This window comes from Quercus lobata, chromosome 5 (genome assembly GCF_001633185.2).
Source record: "Quercus lobata isolate SW786 chromosome 5, ValleyOak3.0 Primary Assembly, whole genome shotgun sequence".
Classification (NCBI taxonomy): Eukaryota; Viridiplantae; Streptophyta; class Magnoliopsida; order Fagales; family Fagaceae; genus Quercus; species Quercus lobata.
The window spans coordinates 22179761-22204959 of NC_044908.1; the positions used below are offsets into that span (position 1 = coordinate 22179761).

At 32.6% G+C, this 25199-nt stretch overlaps 1 protein-coding gene across 2 annotated transcripts; it reads right to left on the bottom strand.

Annotated features, from left to right (window-relative positions):
* Positions 1 to 65: 65 nt before the first annotated feature.
* On the bottom strand, positions 66 to 7101 carry LOC115992638 (proline-rich receptor-like protein kinase PERK1). Of its 2 annotated transcripts, XR_004092585.1 has the most exons (9): positions 6534 to 7101; positions 4017 to 4526; positions 2874 to 2960; positions 2712 to 2782; positions 2251 to 2327; positions 1933 to 2080; positions 1732 to 1795; positions 1240 to 1401; positions 66 to 903 (listed from the first exon to the last, which is right to left on the bottom strand). XR_004092585.1 is itself a non-coding variant. In XM_031116860.1 (8 exons), the coding sequence occupies exons 1-8, from the start codon at positions 6922 to 6924 to the stop codon at positions 601 to 603; spliced, it is 1749 nt and encodes a 582-aa protein (XP_030972720.1). In that variant the 5' UTR covers positions 6925 to 7098; the 3' UTR covers positions 66 to 600. The 2 variants fall into 2 exon arrangements, 1 of the variants encoding a protein (XP_030972720.1); XM_031116860.1 differs by lacking the exon at positions 1732 to 1795 and having other exon boundaries at positions 6534 to 7098.
* Between the last annotated feature and the right edge of the window lie 18098 nt (positions 7102 to 25199).

The following is a 25199-nucleotide window of genomic DNA, read 5'->3' on the forward strand; positions in this document are numbered from 1 at the left end:
CAGGAATTACCAAATAAAAAAAACCCAAAAAAAGAGAGGCTTACAGATGATGCAACTCTAAAGAATTTGACCAAACTGAATGAAATTTCGTTGTTCATTATCAAAAAATTCGCATAATTACAAACCACTTGCTGATTTAATAGCTCTCATTTTCCCATCACATGAAAAAATAAACGCATTTCACGCTGCCTAGCCCTATCCCCACTTGCACATGGATCCTATAGGAATTGGACAAATTTCTACTTGGTCCCTACTACTCCAATAAGCTATGCTGACCAAGTTACACCACTCACAATTAGTTTGCACCCTTTTGAGTATCAGTAAGAAATTCTCTACATTGCAAGATCTCAAACCATCCAAGCCACTAGAAAATGGTGTCAGAACCTTGAAGATTTTGATGAATAAATATTCCACTAGGACAACTATTCTGCCTCAAGCAGGTTTTCTGTACCAAAAAATCAACTAATACTGTCAAATGGCTGGGTACTACGCTTGTTTCTCATGCCCGGCCAGGGCATGATAATTTTATAAATTTCCGCACGGGTAGGACAGGAAAAGTAGGTGAATTTACAAGAAAATTGGAATCACCAAGCAAAAGATTTAATCAAAATCTTGGGCATCATTTTTAACTTTTCCCAATTCTACCTCTTGGGTAGTTTGTTGGCCTTCACTGCTTGAGCCAGATTGCTGCACCACAGACTCGCTGCTAGGTACGCTGTACTCCACAGTAGTGGCTAGCCCTTGGGTTTCCAGTGCCATCTTTCTGAATTTTTTCAAGTCCTCCTTATATTGGCCATTATCATAATCTGCACTCCCAAAGGAATCAAATGTTCTGCTGTGCCCAGGTCTGATTCCCTCATTTAGTTCATCTAGAGAAAGATTTCCTTCCAAAGCTCGAACTATCTGCTTTTTACCAAGAATAGCAAAGGGTTATATTCCATCATGAAAAATGAATAAGGGTTGAACACAATCGCAAAGAATGTCTATGTACCAGTTTCAAAACAATTTCTCCTTTTGATAGTAAGCTAGGAAAATCTAAATTCCATAAACGTACTGGTGATTTTGAACATTAAAAGGACTAAAACCTGCCAAAACTTTGCAATATATTGAAACCAAACGTAGATTCCATACACTTCACAAACACGGTAAGGGCCAAGGAGGCTTATTCATAATTTTGGATTTGAATGATTAGACAGAGAAGTATTTCAAATTTTCAATATTAGAAATTGGTAGAGTTACCTGGCTCATTCTTGGCCGATGCCGGGATGAATGACACACGCAAGCAGCAGCACAAGCCACCATTCGAACCATTTCACTAGAGTTGTAATCATTTTGCAACCTTTGATCAACGACAGCATCAAAGTTGCCACTTTCCAAAGCTTGTGAGAGCAAAGGCCTTGCCTAAAATTCCATAACAGTAAATGTTATTTTTCTCATGTCACTCAAGCTCTGCAATTAAGAATGCTCCATCTTTTAAGATGAGAAAATTATAAAAGTTATAACAGCCTAAACTAAATGAAGATACACCAAGAATTTCCTTTTATCTGCATGCTGGGAGGGCCTAATGACTATGAATTTAGCACACTTTATTCAAATGAACAGGAAATGACGAGTAATACTGTCTCAAACACATAAGTGAAAGGTTATCAACTATCCTATAAAAAAAATAGAATAAAACCAACTCAATGAATTAATATAGCACCTGAAACAAATGTAGACATGCACACATACCTACAAACACAAAGAATAGAACACCATGAAAGAATAAACCCCTGCCCCCCATGCACACACATACCTGCGAAGATTTCTTTGTCTTAAACAAAGTTTTTAATATTTCATCAACAAAAAAAAGCTATATCCCACGAAACCTGATTACATCGACAAAGTATAGTAAACAATTAAGGACTGGTGATCATGAAATGGTATACACACCCACTCAACCATGCTATCTTCGGTGAAGGAATTAGTTTTATCGATAGGATGGCGTCCAGTAATCAACTCTAAAAGCACAACCCCGAAGGAGTAAACATCTGACTTATCAGTGAGCTTTCCACTAGCAGCATATTCTGGAGCCAAGTAACTGCATTTGGTGAATACAGGATTATTTCAAGATATTGAGAAACAATTAATTCAAAAGTTTGAAAGAAAATGAAGTATCCAAGCCATCATTGCTTTTTTAGACTGCACCAAAACTAGGCTTCATGGCAGCACCACAGCTTTGCGGAAAGAACACAGAGAAATGGATCTTACCCAAAAGTTCCCATTACTCGGGTGGAGACATGAGTATCAGTCTCTAATGAAATCTTAGCAAGCCCAAAATCTGCAACCTGAACAAAAGATCCAGGTGCATTATTGTATCATAAAAGTTAGTATTTAAAAAGTATTTAGGTACGAAATGAAAACGAAGTTTTTCCACATAACTTATGTCATGCAAACAGCATTATGCAATTAAATGACACACAAAACCTTTTGTTTGTTGTGGGCAGAGGAAGAAAGAAAAAGGAATCAAAAATTTCCCCATCATGGCTGCATGTTCCTGATCCATTTTGAGCCAAGGATAATCCCACCGGATCTAAATCTAGAGCTTTTGCAACTCAATGACAGATATAAATGAAGCAGCAAATAAAAAATAAATATGCAGACACACGATTATAGATATATCATATATGAAACTTAACAAATAATCCTTTGAAACCATTAATAAACCCTACCTTTGCATCAAAATTATCGTCAATGAGAATATTAGCTGCCTTGATGTCACGGTGTATGATCTTAGGCTGGCCTGAAGATTTAGCTCAAAAGGAGAGTGAAACTATAACTAGGAAATATTTGTAATGTTTGCAATGTAAAGATGGAACAAAAAGGAGACTCACAGTCCTCATGCAGATATGCCAATCCTCTGGCAGAGCCTAGAGCTATTTTCATTCTGGTTGGCCAGTTCATAGTTGGTCTCCCTTTTCCTGCAATGTCATTTTTCTCCAATAAAACATTGTATAGTAATTTTGAAGTACAAATACAGTTATAAGACTCCCAAATCAAATTGAAGAAACCATAATCTCAATCCGAACAACACATTGTGATCTAACTTAACATCAAAACTCTCATGATAATAAAACCCTATATGAATGCTACTTGGTTAAGTTTAATTGCCAATTTGACTATTTTTACTCTCACTTTTTCACATAGGGTTACTAAAGAGGTTTATACCTCTCTACTAATACTTTCAGCCAACCCACATCTAAGGAAATATTCATTTAAGAGGCCTGTATCAATATAGGACTCTTGAGAAATAAATGAACAAATGATATTTAACACTGCAAAATATCTTTTCTTCTTCTTCATCCTCTTTATTTCTTCAACGGCTTAACTTTTCTATATCAGATACGTCATCTTCTGATTTTGCTTATATTTTACCATATTTGCAAGCAACTTTTGTATTCATAGTGATTTATGTATTAACTAATATATAGATATATATCGATTTCATAAAGTATGCCCCATTCAATTATTTTTTCAATTTTATCTACTAATACTACTAAAATCTTTTATGTATCTTATCTCTCTAGATACTTTCAGTTTATAGCTTTTTCACATGTTATGCAGTTTTACTGAAAATTATATCCCTTTGTCATTTTTTCTATCTCATAAAACTTTATAATACTTGAGATCACCATTCAAGTAGTCCTGCACTGTGGGAACTAGTGATGCAAATTCTTGATAGGCTTAGAACCAACATAGGAAAAATTAAGTGGAGCTAACCTATTGACTAATGACTATGCTTATGGATATCCCCTTCTTTAATGGATTATCTTGGGGAAAGGATAAAATTGTTGCTCTATTCTTTCATTAATAACGGAAGAAATCTTTTTGTAAGGACAAAAGAGGAAAACCTATTTTATATCCAAGAACACCAACATGAACTATCATCCCCCCAACAAAAAATAAAAGAAAGGGAAAAAAGAAAAAAAACAAAGTTACAGATGAAACAAAATAATATAATCACCCAAAGGACTTACCATGTAGATGAAAATCCAACGTGTAGTTTGAGACAAACTCATAAACAAGCATTCTCTGTGCCCCAGAAATGCAGAATCCAACCAGTGAAACAAGGTGTTTGTGATGGACACGGCCAATGACCTCAACCTCTGCCCTAAATTCACGCTCCCCCTGTCCACTGCCAGCTTTCAACTGCTTCACTGCAACCACTTTCCCATTTGGAAGGACTCCTTTATGCACGTAACCAAAACCACCCTGACCAAGGAGGTTGTTATTGGAGAAACCATTAGTTGCCATGGCTAATTCTTCAGATGAAAATGTACCCTGTGAAAGACCTGCGGTGTAGCCAGGGGATCGTGGTGGCAATGGTTTATCAGAGTCCATACTACTAGTCGTAAAAGAAGATGCAGGGGGAGTGGTGACTTGCACCATTTCGGGGCTATGGACAGCTCCCGGGGGAGGAGTTGGCTTGGGAAACAATGTTACTTTATCATCTTTTGGTGGCAGGGAATTTTGTTGCCAATGCTCATCTGGAGATCGAAGATCAGCACCCAAAAAAAAAAAAAAATCAGCGAGTATGAGTCAATATCTTAAAAAGTAGATGTTTCTGAAAATACATAAAAACTAGATCATAAATTACATGAAAGATTTTCATCATCAAGAAAAATGAAATACTAATATACTGAGTTAAATGAGATCCATTTGATGAAAAGGTTAAAATGAACTGATGCAACCCCACGGCCATGTTCTGCACCTCTTCTTCCACGAGGGGCTATGATTGGATTAAGGAATTACAGAAAAGCAGTAGAGAAAAAGAAAGAAATTTCTGGTTATACTTCAAGGGATAACTGGGACATTCTTTTATTTATTTATCATTAGATAACCAGGACCTTCTTAACAAGCAAAAGCTTGATGTTTGGGTTAAATTTTTTGATGGTTTATTATCATTCAAAGTGAGCTATATAATAGCCTTACAATCTGAAAAACTGAAACATACTTACGGCAACTGCTAAATGACAAGATAAAACAACCTATCCTACTGCTCTGTTTGAAAAACTCAAGCAGAGTCCCATTATTTTGAAAAGAAATAACTAATCTGATAATAACCAAAACATAGATAGCAAGCTGGTCCTTAACATAAAAATGAAAAATTGATTGCAAATACTCATTAAGTAGCACCTTCAACAATTTCTTTGTGGTATAGACACATAGAGATGTGTTCATTTTAACATCAAATCTTCCATCAAAATCAATATTGTAATGCTTACTTGCCAAAAACAATTCTTGCACTGCAAAGAAAACCCATATGTACAGTCCCTCCTAATCTTGCCTTCAATTTGTAAACCCACAAAGGAGTTACCAACCTTGTTTTGTTGGACTCCAAAAACCTATTCTTAGATTAACCTAGCAAATTTACCATGCATCATAATTTGACACTCAACCCGACAAGCCCAATACGATATTCATTCCTACATAATCTTCCATTTCAAGGCATACTATAAAGGAACTCTTAAAAGTAGTAAACTTTCATAAATATTCAATTAGCAAGCCCTTGGGACTTGCCAATTAGAAAGGAGTCTGGTCACTACCCTACAAGCTACAACTCAACCCCTATCTTATTGTTCCTCTTATATGGCATTTTTCTACTATTTCATACCATTACAGAAATTAAAATGTTAAAACTACTATCAAACTTACTATAAAATGTTTACAAATTGGCTAAGAGCCTTGTATCTCAACTTATTGGCACCTCTTGATGTTTCCAATGGAGACATCCAAGATTTAAAATTTCAAATCCCACCTCCCCCAACTATTGAATTATCCCCAAAAAAATATGTTACAAATTGGTGTAGCGATGAATGTGATTGATGTCATATTCACAACATTGTAAATAAATTTCATAATTACCTTTTTTTTCATGTTTAATAATTAACAGTCAGTTTATAAAGTTTTTTATAATGCTTTAAGGCTTGTTGTAGTGAAATTTGCAGTTTCACTAACATGAAGCATCACTCAATTACTAAAGTTACTACCGATTTTACTACAAAAGTCCAACAGACAGACAATGAATGTGAGTGGCGGAAATCAACAATATAACAAAAATTAAAAAAGTCTTGAATTACATTTTTGTTCTGTGTTTGTAACAATTATGTAGTAAAATTTGTAGTAATCTAAGTTGTCTAGCATGAAATCTCTCAAAGAACTCCGCAAAGCTGATCTACAGAACTCAATTACAAACAAAAAAATAACAACAAAACAATGTAATTCAAAAGCAACAATAGAACAAAAACTAAACATTAAAAAAAGCAATTAAACAACTAAATTAAATAATTAATTGATTTAATTAAACAATAAATAAAAGAAGACAAGAGAACACAATTACCAAAAAAAAAAAAAACAACAACAACAACAAAAAAACAATGTAACTCAAAGGCAACAATAGAACATAAACTAATCATTAAAAAAAAAAAGCAATTAAATAACTAAATTACTGAATTAAGCAATAATTAAAAATAAAATAAAAAGAAGAACCATACTTTTAGTTTTAGGTACTTGTGGTTGTGGTGGTGAAGGACCACCATCACCGTCCTGTCTCCTCCGATTCTTTGCTCTATAGCAAATTACGAAAATACCCACGCCAATCAGCACAATTAACCCTCCGATCCCTATTCCAACTATCAGCCCCACCAGCGCCCCCGTCTGCAATCCACCTTTCGGCGGCTCCGGCGGCCCAGGGAGCGGAGGGCTTAAAGTTGTGTTGATGGTGGTCGACGGAAGCGGCGGCAGAGGAGTTGTAGCATTGGTGGTAGACGGCGGAGGAGTTGTAGCATTGGTGGTAGACGGCGGAGGAGAGGTGGCGTTGGTGGCCAGAGGAGGAGGAGGAGATGGCGGAGAGGTGGAGTTGGATACCGGAGGTGGAGCCGACATCACCACCGGCTGCAAAGGCTAGGGCTGTTCGATTTCACCGAGGTCTCTGTCTGTCTTTTTGAAAATGCAGTGCAGTGTGAAAGTGTGTGAAGCTGATGAGGTTTGAAAGAGAAAAAAAAGGAGAAAAGGAGATGAGTGGGGTCACAACATGTGGTTGGGTGGCGAATGAAGCTTGAAGAAGAAGAAGTGTTTTGTTGCGTATGTGTACGTGTGTGTGTGGTGGTGGTGGTCCCAACTGAAAAGGATTCTGGAGTTTTTGTCGGTATCTTTGGCGTATTGTCTTGAAGAGGTTAACGCTACCATGTGCATGTCCGAATCACCGCACAATAGTAATTTTGCACGTGGTTTTACAATCGTAAACCCTAGAGAGAGAGAGAGATTTTTTTTTCTTTTATTGGAGAGAGAGAGAGAGAGAGAGATTTTTGGTAGACTATTAAAGTGGGAAGAAAATTTTTTGGGATTTGTTTTGTTTTGTGTTTTTTACAAGAAGAAGAAGAAGAAGAGAAGTTTACAGAGTTGATTGTGGTTAGAGGCAGGTGATATTAGTTCTAAAGGAAAAATTGTGTTGATGCCGTAAAAATAGAATGGGAAACGGATCACGGAAAAAGGGGAATTAGCAAATATTTTCTTACTAAATTTAGCCTGTTTGGATGGAGGGAGAGTGGAGATGAGTAAAGTAGAGTTGGCTGAAAATAGACTAATTTTGGACTAAATCTACTTTACTATACTCTACTCCATCTCTCTCTCCCTCAATCCAAATTGAAGGAACTACTTCAAGAAGAGGTGGTAGACTTTCCGGTTAATATCTTAATAAAGTTAATTAGTAAATAGGATAATACATAGCTATGTTTTTGGGTCGGGTTAATCAGGTTTGAGTCAAGAACAAGTTAAGGGCAAAAACAAGTCATTTTAAGTTGGTTATAAAATGGGTCGAATCAATTGGGTTTCAAGTTGGGTTGACTTGTACTTTTCACATGAATTTTTCAAAAAAATTATATTTGTTATTTGGATTTAGTAAGCTAAGCAACAAATTACTTTGTGTAGAATGCTTGTTCAATAATGAGTTCAACTCAACAAATCAATTAATACTTGTTCAAATAATTATAAAATTATACAAATTCTAACATTGTTAACAAAAACAAATAGTACAAACACAAAAAGGAGTCTAGTCTATCATTTGAAAATCTAATTTAAACAAATTCACATATTTCATTTCTACACACTATCAACATTCCAAACATGGCTTTGAAACCCGAACAGGACCGGCCGGTCGAACCGCAGTAACTAGGTCTATCATTCCAGTTTTTTAAACTACCAAAACTAGAAATTTTAATTTTTCAATGAACCTTTCGAATTGCGGTCAAACGGCCCAGTTTTCAAAATCGAACATGAGTCTAACGGTTCCTAAAAAATCACAAAACATTGCTCAAAATAATCTCCAACATTAGATCTTCCCCAAAAAAAAAAAGTAAAAAAAGATTAGAAGACTATGGAAGAAAGTCTGCAAATCTGCTTCTGGCTTCTACATATGCATTTGCATCTACTTCTGCTTCTTCTTTTATTTGTTGAAAAATTGTGGAAGGAGACTGCTGTTTGTTTGAAAATTGTGGAAGAAATAACAGAAGGAGAGAGAGGCGGAGGCTGTAGGGAAAAGCTAAAAGAATAGAAGACAAAAGTCCATAGGGTTTGAAGTTTGATCATGTGGCTGGCCAAAATTGCCCTATAACACCATTTTTCAAACATATTTGTTAGTTAACATCTTTTCCAAACTATTTAGGAAACTAACATCTCGAGTACGTCATACTCGATTTTATTGTAGCAAATCGAAATCGAGTATTAGAGACTCATTTTCTGTACTGTACGAAGCCTAGAACTCGAGCCTGTAAAGCTCAAGTTTCTTAAAGTGAAATTGAGCCTTACAGGTTCGATATTTAGAAACTAACACTTCCTCAACAAACCTCAACCCAAATCGTCACTGAAACCTCAACCCACCCAAACCCACACTGCGAGTTGGCGAAGAGGACAAGGAAGCACCACGCTGGCGTAGATGGAGCACCACGCCGGCGTAGATGGACCCCCACGCCGTTCCAAACACGATACCACTACGAGGTTCGAGCTTCTTCTTTGTCACTGACCCATCCAAACCCACATTGCGAGCTCTAGAGAAGAGGACAAGGAAGCACCACGCACGGCGTAGCTGAACCACCTTGCCGTTCGGCATTGATCAAGTGCTTGGGTTTGTTGATTTTGTTGTGGGTCTCTAGGTTTGTTGATCTCTCTGGTTGTTGTGTTTGATTGTTCGAGAAGATGGGTTTGCTTGGGTTTGTTTATCTCTTTGGTTGTTATGTATTGTTGGAGAAGAAGTTGTTTGATTGTCGAAGAAGAAGTACTGAAACGAAATCGATCTCTACGGACTCGATTTCAATGACAGAAAATGAGTCTCACAGACTCAATTTAGCGTTCCAAAATCGAATTTATTGCACTCGAGATATTAGTTTCCTAAATAGTTTTGAAAACTTGCTAACTAACAAATTGTTTGTAAATCAGTGTTATTTTGAAGAAAAAAAAAACCCATGTGACTTAAGTAAATGTGTGAACTTTAATCATGATGCTTGGGGAAATGTGTGAGAGGGTTTGGGTTTCTCATGAAATCTCATGAGTCATAAGTTTTTCTTCTTCTCTTTTTATCCAGCATAACCAACTTATTAAAGTTTAATTTTATTATTTTTTAGTTATATTTTTTAAAACTTTTTTTGTTATATATATATATATATATATATAACCGAAACTTTTGAAACTCTCACAATTTTTCACATCAGCAATTAATTAATTTTTTTATATTTTAAAAATAAATTATTTTATTAAGTTTTTTACTTGCTAACCCAATAGACTACCCTCACCCGATAAACTCCTTATCCTTCTTTGCCTCTTCCATTCTCTTTCCCTCTCTCAGTTCTCAAACCCCTAAACTATAGTCCACGAGCACTAGCCTCCCACTCCTTTAGTGGTTGAAAGTTTTTGATCTTAAGACTTTACCATCAAACCAGATTCTCTCTGCAAACATTACTGGTAAGTTTTTTATTTTGTTCTATAATTTTGGCTGTTAAATATGATTTAAGGTTTCATTTTTGGTTCTTTGCCTCTTCTGTTCTTTCTGCCTCTCTCAATTCTCAAACCCCTAAGCTATAGTCCATGGGCGCTAGCCTCCCATTCCTTTAGTGGCAGAAAGTTTTTGATTTTAAGACTTTACCATTAGACCAGATTCTCTTCGCAAACATTACCTATAAGTTTTTTATTTTGTTCTATAATTTAGGTTGTTAAATATGATTTAGGGTTTCGTTTTTGGTTGTTAAATATGATTTAGGGTTTCATTTTTGGTTGTTAAATATGATTTAGTGTTTCATTTAGGGTTTCATTTTTTGTTGTTAAATATGATTTAGGGTTTCATTTGGGAGTGTTTCTTTTGAATGATTAGCTTAGGTTGATGGGTTTGGAGCTCGTAGTGGGTTTTATCAATTTCAATTATTGGCTGTGAGAAAATCCATCTGGGATTTTAGATTGAATTTTTATATGTGTAGATTGAAAATTGCATCAAGTTTATGAGTTCAGGGGTTACTTAGTGGAAAAGTGATTATTTTTAAAGTATGAAAGTAACCACTGTGTTGGTTTTGATTTTCTGAATGACTTGTATGGGTTTGATTCTTTGGATTGATAAGATACTAAGGTCAATTTTAGTTTTATGTTTTATAGATAAGATTTATTTGGGCTGTTACTGGATGTTTTACTTAATCATGAATTCCAGTTGAGCTTTTGGCTACAGGAATGAAGCTAGAATCTGTTGCTAAATTGAGTGAGCAAGATGCAGTAAGTTAGGGTTAGCAATTCTTTATTTCCCCCTTTGTTGTGTTTTGTGTAAGGAGTTTTGCACCCAAAAAAAAGGTGATGGCTTGAATGAATAATACAAGTTAAGGTTTATACTATACTTGATGCTCATCTTTTGGGACAGTAATAATATTTCCTATCCTTTTATTAAACAAGCATCCTTGGCATGCCCTTGATGTTTTTGTGAGTCATTTGTTTGTGTTTGGATTTAATTTAAGTTTCTGGGTTATGGTCAAATTATTATTTCATCTCAAGTTTACCATTGTTTTTATTACTTCTTTATCAAATTTTTATGGGTATATAGAATAGTACTGTGAAAAATACATGCATACACACATGAATTGATATTAAATCTCTTCTTTAGATGAAAGAATGTTTATTAACCAACAAAATCCAGATAGGGTCAAATTTTGCTACCAAAATCCAAAAATAAGGAAGAAAAATATCATCTTGAAATTACTCATTTAAAACTAACTACAAGCAGATTTGTTACAATGAAGGTTTAATTCATCAAATGCTAAATTTACTTTGAAATTGCCGTATAACCTACCTATAATATCATTCATGTAAAATGAAGCAAAGTTCTCTGAATCTTGTACCTTAAAATTACTTTAGAACTTGCATAATATCATGAAAATTGGAGGAAAATAATGAAGTTAGAGTCTACTACATAATCCAATTCTCCCTACTTTATTAGTTCATGTTACAATTTTAATCCAAAATAACTTGAAAATATTTAGAAGCCTATAATTGAACCTATTGAACTCAAATAATACCATATTCTCTCTAATTCATCAATTTAGAACCAAAAAAGAAAAAGAAAAAGAAAAACAGCGAAAAAATAATGGATTTGTTGCAATTTGAGCTATTTATGTCTTTACTTCGAACATATGAAATAATGGATTTGATAAACAATTCAATAAGGTGATTTGCATTATGATGGAAATGCGCAATTCTATGTTAAGTATAGTTTTTCTTATGTTCTTTATATTTTCCCTATTTACATGTATTGTGGTTTGCTTCTAACAATTTTATTTTCTGATTGTAAATCATTAGAAAGCAAAATAAATGTGTTTCATTTATTTTCTCTTTTGTGTATTTTATTCACATATTTCAATTTGGTAGTCAAAAGTAATTTGGCTGGTAAAAAGTATTGTTCTTTAGTGCCAAATGTTTGTTTGAATTGGAAGCCCTAAGGAACAATTTTCATGAACAAGGAACCCTCATTTGTTTGGTATATTTTATATTTAGCTGGCCTTTGGTATTTCTATCAATTACATATGGCTTGGTCTTAATGAAAGATTATTTCAAGGCAAAGTAGGTGGGGTTTCTGTACTGCTATTTATCTCTGAGTTGAGGACTTCTTTCATTGTAATTTTGGATGGTTCTTGCTTCATGTTGAATGAAATTTCTTGAATTTGCTGCAAACCTTGATGGGTATTGCTTAATAAAAAGTTATTTGTCTCATATATGTGGTCAACTGCAACTATCACAGCCATTGCTCTTGCACATGGAGGGGTAAGTTCATATTACTTCAAAAAAAAAAAAAATTCATCTATCTTTTATAGCAAGGTTAGCAATCTGACATTGACCCAAAAAAAATTGAAATAAATATGACTCTAGGCTTACTTTGTCTTGAAGATTTTCAGTTTTTTTTTTTTTTTTTTTTTTTTTTTAATGTATACGATATATGCTCACATTAATAAGTTTTTTATATAGCGGATAATCCGTTTGTGTCTTTTTAAGAAATTTCAATGAGTAATATAATATTTTTTTATAAATCCATTCCTATTCAAGAATTATAGGAGCATAAGTATAGTGATGATCTTATTTTTGTTTCAAATGGTAATTCATTTAAGCTTGAACATTTTTTTAAAGGGACTAAGGCTTCACAATGTTGAAATTGTCAATTTGAAAGAAGTAGACAAGAAGAATTTATTAATTCATAAGAAGCTATATTTGGTTTTTGATTTAGATCATACGTTACTAAATTTTATTGAGCTTACAGATATGACATCAGAATAAGATATTTAAAGAAACAAACAAATTATTTGCAAGGTATTACTATTACCTTTATATTTTATTACTTTGGTAGTGTGCTTAGCATTTCTTATATCATTTATTTGGTAGTTTAGACTTTAGAGCTCATTCATGATAAAAGTATTTCTAATTATGACTAAGATTATGCTTCGGCAAGTTTCCAATTATTTGAAGTATGTATAGTTTCATTCTCAAAGGTTCTTTCTTCATCATATTGAACTCGACCTGTTTGTGTTTTGAAATTAACTTGAACTCTTATTAAAAGCTTGGTTTTGTGTCTACTCTATGTGAAACATTGTAAAGAAGTAAACTTTGACTTTTTAGTTTTAAATTATAATTTTTAACTTTTGTAGTCAAACTAAGAAGGGTGAAGGAAAATTTTTCTAAAAAAAAAAAGGAAAAAGGCTTATGGATTTTATGAGATGTATACGTGTTGATTGTGATTTTTATGCTATAGAATGATGAAAAGAACTGAGAAGGGAAAAAGGACTTTGTTTAGGATCCACTTGAAATAGGGCAGAAGCCTAAAGGTTGCTTCTAATGTTGCTACACTTGGATGATTCAAAAGCTATGTAGACATGTGCTTATGCATTATATGTGATGCTTTGTTTGGCAAAATTTACATTTTTGAGTTTCTTCAATAAATGAATTTTTTTTTTTTTTTTTTTGTGGAGTTATGTGGATATGTGTAATTGTTATTTATCTTAATTCTTACCTATCAAAAACATATCATCTATCCTGATAATGGAATATCAAGATGAAGGATTTGCACTTGATCCATTAAGACCAAATTCGAACATGCAAGTGATTTTGCTACCAATAAAAAGCTAGAAAATTCTTAACATGAAATTGATTCTTTTACCCAATTTTGTAGTCTAATTTGCAAATGATTCTAATTGTAAAGCTTGACAATTTGTAACTTGCTTTGGATCCAATATATATATATATATATATATATTGAGTTGAACTCATTTTTAGCAACTTTCCCATGTATCGCAACTAGTTATTTTTTAGATATAATATTTTGAAATCTTTTAAATAACAAGAGAAAATCTAACAAATACCATATTTATCGTAAATTAAGATATATTCGAATCTCTATTAGTACTAATTTAGTCAATATTACATAATTTTAAGCATTTATTTTAATTGTTTTGTATTAAATATTATTAATTTAATTATGACCTCATGGTTTGGTCTCGGTTTGATCTCGGTCAAATCTTAAAACCCTTGAACCTTTCTCTTTTCCGGTTCTTTGAACATTCTGGGTTTCAAAACCATAATTCCAAACATAAAATGAAATTACAAATGGCCTATTGGATAACAAATTTGACAAAAAAGATAAAAACATATAAAAAATTTACAATCTTGAAATCTTTTTTATAATAAAATATCAATTTTGGTTGGTACAATGGGAGCAAAATTACATATTTAACCAATTTTTAATAGAAGTAGGTTATAGAATCCTAACTCAACTAACCTTAAGTGAGTAAAGTGTCAAATTTCAAATCATAGATAAAGAACTTAAAATTTATCTAGACTACAAGCAGTTAAATTTAATTAACTAATAAACTAATGACTAAAAGTAAAATTATATGTCAAAAAATATAAGAAAGTACAAAACTAATTAAATAACTCGTTAAAGTAAAGAATAAATAAAATAAGACCCTAACTTTTAGGTTCACCTGGTTGTGGTTTTGGTCGTGAAATACCATCCTCAGATTTAGACGGAATTTGATTGTCTACCTTCCTCCTTCTATACCGAATGATGCAGTAGCCCAAAACAAGAAGCAGAACTAACCCTCCTACCACTGCCCCCCCTATCAGCCCTATCGGTGGCGGCGATGACGACTGTGACTGCGACTGCGGCGGCGGTGTCATATCTGGTAGCAATTCATCCGCCGGAGGATCCAGTTGCAAATCATCTTCCGGAGGATGTTCCGGCGACAACGGTGGAGGCGAAAAGGGGCTCAGAAACGACATATCCAGAGTGATTTTCCGGTGATGGTTTTTTCTATACTGTACGTTCTGATACCGAGTCTGTCTAGGAGTGAGAGCTGACCTGACCTACTCTTTCTATGAAGGAAAGAAATGAGTAGAATTTGAGAGTTGGAGGTAAGAATGACATATCTATAATTAATATATGATTATATGGTTAAGTTGGTGAAGAAAAATTGTGTAGCAGTAGCAGACCGGCAGTCATGACATTTATTACTACAATAAAAAAAACTTGGCCCCGTGAATACGCAGGGCAAAGCACGATTTCCACATAAACCGGGACCAACTCAGACTTTCACTTGTTCGGAAAAGTATTCTTATGGACTCAGTTCAGACAAGAACTTCTCTGATGAGCTGAAGGAAATTAATTCTTACAGTGACCGCTGGGTGGTTGCTAGAAATGAGGACGACGTGATGAGCTGAGGGAAATTAATTCTTATAGTGACCGCTGGGTGGTTGCAAGACAAGAATTTCTCCGCTTTTTCCAAATAGTTATTGAGATCAAACCATGTGCATCAGACTTTGTTTTGGTCAAGTTTGGAGATTCTTCAAATGCGACTTGTTCAAATGGTGGGAAAGAGTCGACTACAATTTCTTTTTCAAGCCTTAATGGAAGAAAAAAGAAATAAACAGCTTGTGCTTTTCTTTCCAGCAACGAGACTGATAAATAAAGAAAGAATTGTCAACTTCAAGAAATGTGATCCTCCATTGGGTTATAAACAATCTCTCTTTAGAACTTAGTAGATCTATCAAGGTGTACACTGTCATTTCAATTGGATGAATGATGAATTTATTGTATTCTTCACGGTATATGGCTGGACTAGTAATTGGCTGCGCCGGAACAAATCAATACAATTTGACAACTAAGGCAAATTTTGAGTGGAGCATTTTTTTTTTTTATTTGGATAATTTTTTTTTATATTATCATTTATTTTTTATATTTAAAAGTTGCATGTTGTTCTTGCTTTTGAAATATAAAATTATTTATTGTTTTTGTATTTAGATTTCGTAAAATTTATTTTCCAGTGACAGTATGAATAATCCATTTAATCTTCTTCTTATATAATTGATTTTAATTAGGATTTCATAAATTTACCATAAAATGAAATTACAAATGCCCTATTGGGTAACAAATTTGACAAAAAAATAAGAACATATTTTTCATAATAAAATATCAATTGTGGTTGATACTTTGTTTAGTTTAAGAATATACATCAAAATTTAATTGTTTATTTATTTATACATGATATCTTTTATTTTTTTAAAATTTTGTTACAAGGTAGAAATTCTACGCTAATCTAATCTAAGTGTATATGTGTGTGAAGTTTCCTCTTGGAGATTTGAACCCCGACCCTTACCCCCACACTCCACAAACATTTATACTTGTGGAGTGACCATTGCACTAAGAATGTGTGGTGATGATATCTTTTATGAATATTATGTCATTGTTAAAAAATACACATTCTAAAAAGTATCATCTTTTATGTTGAAAAGCCATTTATTGTGTCGTGAAAAAAATAGGCCTACACATCCATAATTTATACCAATTTCATTAATATATTTCAAATTCACTCATACTTCTCATATATGTTTATAATTTCAAATATATATTTTTGTCGGTATCTTTTGCATTTTTTCTTGATGATACTAACGTTGCCATGTCCGAATCACCAAGAATGAAAACTTTGCACGTGGGTCTATTATCACATCCCAACCCGATACTTGAATTTGTGATCATGACCGGCATGTTAATATCAAGCCTAAACCTGGTATTAACAAGAACCAACTAAACTATTACAAAACAATTACAAAAGCTTCCCTCTTTCTTTTCATCTTTGTTTCTTTACTTAAATGATATAACTTTTCACTTGACATTCAGAGTATCTACACTGTACTCAAAGAATAACATAATCCACTGGTTACTCAAATTCTCAATATCACATAATACATTTCTTAACACTTTAAGATACACAACTTTCATTAGATCCTAAAATACATAATAACTATAAAGCTAAACATCAGAATGCTAATTTGGGATCTATACTTTAAAATTAAAACCAGCTCCTTCGAAAACTCAACTAAGGCTCCTTCTACTCCAAACTAAAACCTATTAACTGAAAGAGTGGAAAGGGTGAACTACACAGCTTAGCAAAAGTAAGATACATGAGAATTTAATAAGGATGCATGTAAATCAAATCATTTCATTCTATGACTATTCAGATAGGAGAACATCTTTTCGTGCATAGTATTTTATACTATTCATAATTGTTAAGTTCTAAAAATTTAGAACTATTGGCAAATTGTGAACACAAACTTGTCTAGATATAGATCTTAGATCTATCGGTATTATTAGACAATACTTAAGGTGATTCAAGTCAAGATTCAAGAACATACAAGTTGCAGGAAGAAGATTTCATAATTTGTCTGGTTTGATCGATCGAAAGACAAGCTCGATCGATCAAAAGTCGCATCTGCAGAATTTTAATTAAGCCCGAACAGCAGTCCAAGCCCAATAAGGATTAGGGTTTCAGATCTACTTCTCTCAGTATATAAAAGAAACTCTAAGCATGTTTTTAGAAGGCTTTTTAGAGAGAGAAGAGATTGTCTCTTTTGTATTTAAGGTTTTGTTCCTAAAAAGCTCTCTCATATCTTCTACCGGTGTTATTACTTGAAAAATCTTAGGATCCGATATTGTAGAAGTTGCTGCCTTCTCTAGTCATCAAAAATGCTGATGATCTAAACTTTCAAGGGTGGTCTTGGAGTTACAAACAGGAGAGTTTGTGTTGCTAAACCTTTGAGTGGGATCTCAAAATCACAAACATGGGTGTTTGTGTTTTGCAAAGGCCAAAGAAAGGAGTCTGTGATCTCGGAGCTTGTACATGGTCGTGTCAGTAAGTTTCTATTAGTGGGTAGTAATAGGATGTTAGTAGTCTAAGTAAATATTGTAAAACTTCGATTCTTTCTAGTGGATTTGCTTTTTATTTTGAGGATAGTTAGGTTAAATCCTTCCCAGGTTTTTTACCCGTTTGGTTTTCCTGGGTTATCATATCATTGTATTTTTTATTTTCCGCTGCTATACATTGATATGATATATTTATGTTAACCTAGATTTGTTAATTTGACTAAGTAATCTCTTGTCTAATTACCTAAGTTAATCTGATTATGTTTTTAAGGGGTCTAAAAACTATCAACTGGTATTAGAGCGAGTTGCTCTTTTGTTTTAGATCTTTTGATCTAAGAGCTGATCCTTAACCCTTATTGTCATGGATAATTTGAAGTGTCTTTCTGATCATGTTTCTGCTCATGCTTCTGTTGATTATATTGATGTCTGTGAAACTCTTTGTAAGGAATTATTGAAATCTATGAAAATTGTTAAGAGATTCAAGGAAGAGTTAAAATTGACTAATCTTGAAAAAGAGGAATTGGTTGTTAGATTAGATGAATCTAATAAAAAGAATGAATTTTTGAGAAATCAAATTTTCTCTCAAGATGAGAAGATGAAAAGCTTGGAATAAGAGTTAGTTAGTTGAATCTAAAGCTAAAATTAAAAATTTGACTAGTACCAACCCTGCTGTTATTAACAAAAGTGTTTATGTTTCTCTTAAGCCTAAAACTGAGAAAGTTTATGTCCCTCGTTTCAAGAGGAATAATAAAGAAAAAGCTTATTTTGCTAGGTTAGACAAAGGTAAAAGTTCTAATGTAGACGCTGAAGTTTCTAAATCTAAGTCTAAACCTACTGTTAGAGAGCATAATAAATCTGTTTTTGTGCCTAATTGTCACCTTTGTGGTGTTGTTAGTCATAGTGGACCAAATTGTTCTTTGTTGAGGCAAAAATCAAAATCTGAGACTAGATTTGCTGTTAGGAATACTGATGTTCCTAAATTTGTTCCTGTTTGTCACTTTTGTGGTGTCTCCGGTCACATTCGTCCTAATTGTCATAAATTGAAATATAAACATTCTGTATTTCAATCTAAGATTTGTGATGATATTTCTCCTGCCATAAGTCCATATAAATTGTTTCATATTCTTTTGAAAAATTTGAGCTTGTTGGCTTGTGAAAGGAATTTACAGGATTTCAGTCTCTCTTAAAAGATTGGTGTAATTCCTCAAATACACTCTACTTCTCATGAATTTTCACCTACAAAGCCGAAGACTCGTGCTATTGGGTGAGAAAAAATTCTTTAAGGTGAGTGTTGTTGACTTGTCCTAGATTTAATTCTTTCAATTGTTTGTGGACATATTTTGTTTCTATTTTTGGTTGTTTTTTTTTTTTTAGAATTTTTTTATTTAATAAAAAAAAATCTAAAAACATTGAAAAATTTTCAAAAAGACAAAAATATTTTATTTTGAGCCTTGTTTTATTTGTTTTTGAGGATTACATGAGTTATAAAATCTCTCTCTTGACTTAGAACATACTTGATATTGTGGAGAAACTTGAATAATATGTGTTATATAAATGCAAAGTTTTCTCTGATTTTGTGTGAGTGTGTACTAGTTTGTACATGTACTCAAGGGTTAATTAAAAAAGTGATATTTCTTGTCTGAGTACCCTCTATAGCTTAGTTAAGCACTGATATGTATTGCATTTGCATTGTTCATTTAGCATAATATGTGCTTTTTGTTTTTGGTCATAAATTTTTTTTTAAACCAAAAAGATTTTTGTGTTTTGTATTTTACATCTTGGATTTATAATCAAGGATTGACCATTTTATTTTTACATAACAAGTTTATGTACCTTGTTTAGCTTGGATAAACTTAGTTATTGCACTTTACTAGTTGAAACTTTGTAGTGCATGTTTTGTGGGAGATGTTTATAGTTTTTGATCACTTTGTCTTGATCTTTAAGTCACATGTCTTTCACTGTCGAACTTGAACGTTTTGAGAAAGGCATAAATAACCATCTCACCATTGTTTACAAGCTAATCATAAACACCTTAGTGCATATCGTAAAATTTTGTGCTCGAAAAAGTGTAGCACATGCACAAAAAGAACGTAAGATGTAGCCTCGGTTTAAATGTTAAAATTGGTGTGTAGATTATTGGTCTTAATGTTAAATCAAACAAATAAAATTGGTGTGTACATTATCCCGGCTATTTTAATAAGTTTCTGATCAAATAAAAATTGGTGTGTACAATATGAGGTAAATCAAGAAAATTATATGATTGCAAACTTGTTTTTTAGGAGATGTGAGAGTTATATGATGTAACTCTTTTGGTGATAATCTCTTTCAAATTCTATGTGATGAATTTTGTAGAAATTGTGATTGACTTCTATTTATGTATCACCTCACATGTTTTTCAAGTTTTTGCTAGTTGCATACACTATACAAGTTACTCTTTGCTAAACTTGGTACATTATATTGTATGTGATCTTGTGGCCATTCAAGATTACATGTTCCTAGATTTTGATGCAAAATGTCTTTAATGTTTGAGTTTTGGAGACAAATTGCTTGAAAAACTTGTTTTTGGAAGATCTGGGTTGAATTCAAGTGTTTTTGAAAAACTTTTAATCTTATACTCATGCATTTCATTCATGAAATATTGTTCTTTAAGGAGTTTCTGCATTAAATTGCTCTGTTTTTTCAAAAATTTGATTTTTCTATAATTTCGATCAATCAAATCTGTCTCTCGACTGATTGAAATTGCGATAAAAATTTTTGGTTTGAATCTGCCTGACTCAATTGGCATTTGATCGATGCTCGATCGATTGAAACCGAAAAAAATTTAGTTTTTAAGTATTTGACCAATTTTTTTTATGCATCATTTATATTTAGGATTCACATGCATTGCATTGTTTTCTATATTCATCTTGCAGTCATATCTCTCATTGTTTCACACATAACATGTATACATTTTGCTAAATTAGGTACTCAACTTGATTTAAAAATTAATTGATTAATTTTTGAGTTATGTACATTTTAGAATATGCTATTTTTATTTATGAATTGTAGAATTTTTTTTCTTAAGAGATATGATGGATAATCAATGAGCAAATATTTTCTCTACTCATGCAACTGTTTATGGGTCACATAGTATCATGTTTGCATTTATTGAAAGAGAGAATATTTTTCTTCATGTGTATCCTCAACTTAATTTTTTTAAAGTTAGGTTTGTGTGTTTTTCTTTTCCCCACCTCCTAAATTTTCCCCAATTTTTTAACCCTTGTTGTTCATAGGGGGAGTTGTTGCTCTTTGTAGGGGGAGTTCTCTCTATTTTCTATAGAGTTGAATTGTTTTGTATTCCCTTAATTCTCTATTTTCTCTTATTCTCTATTGCGTATGTTTTCTGTTGACCTTCTGCTTAGGTTGTCTTTGTCAATACGTGACAAAATGGGGGAGAAATAGTTGAAATGTGGGAATCCTATTTTTTTTTTGTTTAGGGGGAGATAAAATTGTTTTTGAAAGGGGGAGAATATAAAAACTTTTTGATGTATCTAACTTAGGGGGAGAGTTAGTTTACTTTTGTTTTTATATTCTGTTTCATATTATTGTTTATATGTTTTTCTTTCCACACATGCGGTGATGTGTTTGTTGAGTGTTTCAGGAAAAACATGTACATTTTGATCAAAACCTTTTACCTCTTATTGGCAACTTCTTGGTTAGGAGTTTTAGATTGGGATTTGTGATGTGATTGGACATTTTATTGTATTGGGTTGTTCTTGTATTTGAACATTTCATTTTGTATGAAAGTTTTGTCATGAATTGTCAAATGGGGAGATTGTTAGGTTCTAAAAGTTTAGAACAATTGGCAAATTATAAACACAAGCTTGTCTAGATATAGATCTTAGAGTCTATAGGTAATATTAAACAATGCTCAAAGTGATTCAAGTCAAGATTCAAGAATTTTAGAGTCTGTAGAATTTTAATTAAGCCCAAACAGCAGTTCAAGCCCATTAAGGATTAGGATTTCAGATTTACTTCTCCCAGTATATAAAGGAAACCCTAAGTATGTATTTAGAAGACTTTTTAGAGAGAGAAGAGAGCTTCTTTTGTATTTAAGGTTTTGTTCCTAAAAAGCTCTCTCATATCTTCTACCGGTGTTATTACTTGAAAAATCTCAAAATCCGATATTGTAGAAGTTGTTGCCTTCTTTAGTCATCAAAAGTGCTGATGATCTAAACCTTCAAGGGTGGTCTTGGAGTTACAAACAGGAGATTTTGTGTTGCTAAACCTTTGAGTGGGATCTCAAAGTCACAAACATGGGTGTTTGTGTTTTGCAAAAGCCAAAGAAAAAAGGAGTCCGTGGTCTCGAAGTTTTCACGTGGTCATGTCAGTAAGTTTCTATTGGTGGGTAGCAATAGGATTTTAGTGGTCTAAGTTGCTATTGTTAAATTTCGATTCTTTCTAGTGGATTTGCTTTTTCGTTGAGGATAGTTAAGTTAAATCCTCCCCAAGTTTTTTACCGGTTTGGTTTTTTTGGGTTATCATATTATTGTGTTTTTAATTTTCCGTGGTTATACATTGATATGATATATTTGTGTTAACTTAGATTTGTTAATGTAACTAAGTAATCACTTGGCTAATTACCTAGGTTAATCTGATTGTGGTTTTAAGGGGTCTAAAAACTATCAATAATAATAACTTATATGCTTTTCATTGGTAAATAATTATTCTCCTTTTTCTTATCAGAATAATATTACCAAAACCTTTCGAATTGAACTTCTTTCATTTCTTACAAAATCACCAAATATAATATTGATTATTTAAAATAATACACACACACACACACACACACACGCACATACACATATATTCTCATTACAAAATAATCATTTTGACTTAAATCAGATAATTGTTAACTTTGTTTTAAACTAGAAACATCTTAAAGAATAACAAAATTTTTCTTCATAAACTTCTTCTCATAAAATATTATAACTTTTATAGTCATAAAACTTAACGTTTCCTAAAAAATAGATGTCTGATAACTTTTTAACATGAACTTGTACTTTCATCAGAAACTTTATCTTTCTAGAACACTAAAACTTCGGAAACTTTTATATTTAAGGAACAACTTTTCTTTTCATCAAAAACTTCTTCTTTTCATGAGAGCTTTCAACTTTTCATAATACATTTAAACAAAATCATTCTCTTATGATCAATAGCATAATGTAGTTGTTCATAATATATTACTTAGTCCATATCTGATAAGTCTGTACTTATTTGGAAGGCTTCTAGCACCACTGTGCAAGGCATCCATCATTCCCCACAATGCTAGGTATTCATGGGATCACATCATAATACATGTCTTCAATCATGGGGGTAGGTTGGCATCCTCCACACAAGTTGGCCGTAACTAATAAGGGCGGATACAGTAGAGCCAATCCCACTTTTAATGGCCAATCAGATAATATTTTCCATGGAAAGCCATTAATTAAACCCTTATTGGCGGAGTTCAGATCATCAGAGAACATAACCCGAAAACATTTCATACTTATACGTCATACTGAAATTCATAGTTTGCATAAAATTTCACAATAAAAGCATTTCCATTGTTTTCTTTAAATATCATGTTCGTGGAATTAGTAATAGCATTAATATGCTTAAATCATATACATAAGGTTTCAAGAACTTGTGAACATATCTTTGTCTGAAACATGATTATATATCATATCTCTAATCAAAAACCTTTTAATGCATAATATACTTTAAAATAACTTCATGACTTACTAAATGCTCATATAACTTATCCCTTACTTGAAAACAGAGGAACCGAGAGCTTACAATCGAAAGAGCTTAAACTTGGGTACTGATAACACCTAAACCAAATATCAAAACTTATTACTATCAATTATACCTTAGAATAAACTTACACATTTATCTTAAGGCTTATCTCTTATAATCAAGGAAATCCTAATTTCACCTCAAAGAGGTTCCCCAAACACAAGATACATTCATCAACACCATAATGTACCAAACTAAAGAGAAACCCACATTCTCATATTCATATCATATCTCTAGAAGAGCCAACTTCATTTCAAAAGGTGCTTTGAGATTAGGACAATAATACATGCATAAACATAAAATCTTTTAAGCATGGTCATGTAACTGTATATACTCACATGACAACATCAACATGTTGAACAAGATAGCAACATGAAAAAACAGTAAAATGGTTTAGAACCTCTCCTTTGAGTACTAAACCTTAAGCCAAGTTATACAAAATTTATTTATAAGTTATCAAAAGATAAGCATATTAAATTATAACTCAAAACATTCACCCTAATTTTAGAATTAAATCATCAAATTCAGAGTTATCATTTACTGTTTACTGCTCATTTCAGCAACACATGCCTCATTTGTAAAATACAAATAGGCTATCTAAGCATGTCCAATCTTCATGAAATTTTATAGAGAAACTCCTCTGGATGTCTAGTAAAAACATATCAATTTCGGAGTCAAATCATGAAATCATGATTTACTAAAAATCATATAAGATAACATGCTCAAATCTATCCTGACAGAATTTCATGCAACTTAGAAATTAAACCATTATTTTTATATGGATCCAAATGCTGTGAGACTATTTCCAATACAACCATATGTGTCTTAGAATTCATAAGAACTATTCCTAGCATTCTAATTCACTGTATAATATTTAATACATAATTTATCATGCATAAACACATAATCTGTCACAATGACAGTTTTGCAACATTTTCTTGTAAATTCACAAACAATTATCAAATGATGGTATTTTCATGTGAGGATATTTAGATCCTCCTTAGACATGTTAGAAAAAACTTATATATAATCATTTAACCATTTATGGCAAAATTAAATACAACAAAAATCCCAGCAGTAACATGAAAAGTACTCACCCTAACTTTATCTTACTTCCTTAATCATATACAATCATTAGTTAATAAAAACCCTAATCTACCTTCAAAAAATTACTAACACGGTTTCAAAGCTTCTTAAAATAGCACATATATATATATATATATATATATATATATATATATATAAACTTACAAGTTCATAATTTCCTAATTTCACAAACCACAAATTTCAGCTTCAACAATCATATTAGAGAACATGTAAGTGAAACTAAAGCAAACCATTCCATCATTTAAAATGCCCATAATAAGATGAGGTTTTTATTTATTTGCCCATGAACTTTGAAGCTGAAAACTTAGTAAGAGTTTGATTTCTTCTTAGAGAAAGATATATGGTTTCAGTGATAGAGGGAGGGCTGTTGGTGAGAGGTAAGGTGTTGCTGAGTGGGAACAATGGAAGAAGAAGGAAATAAGGACAAAGAAAAAGGAATGGGAAAGGAGAATTAGGTTGTGTTTGTTTTAGCTAAAAATGGATTCAGGAAAACAATTTATACTCTGCCACGTGTTTAGTTGCACATGGA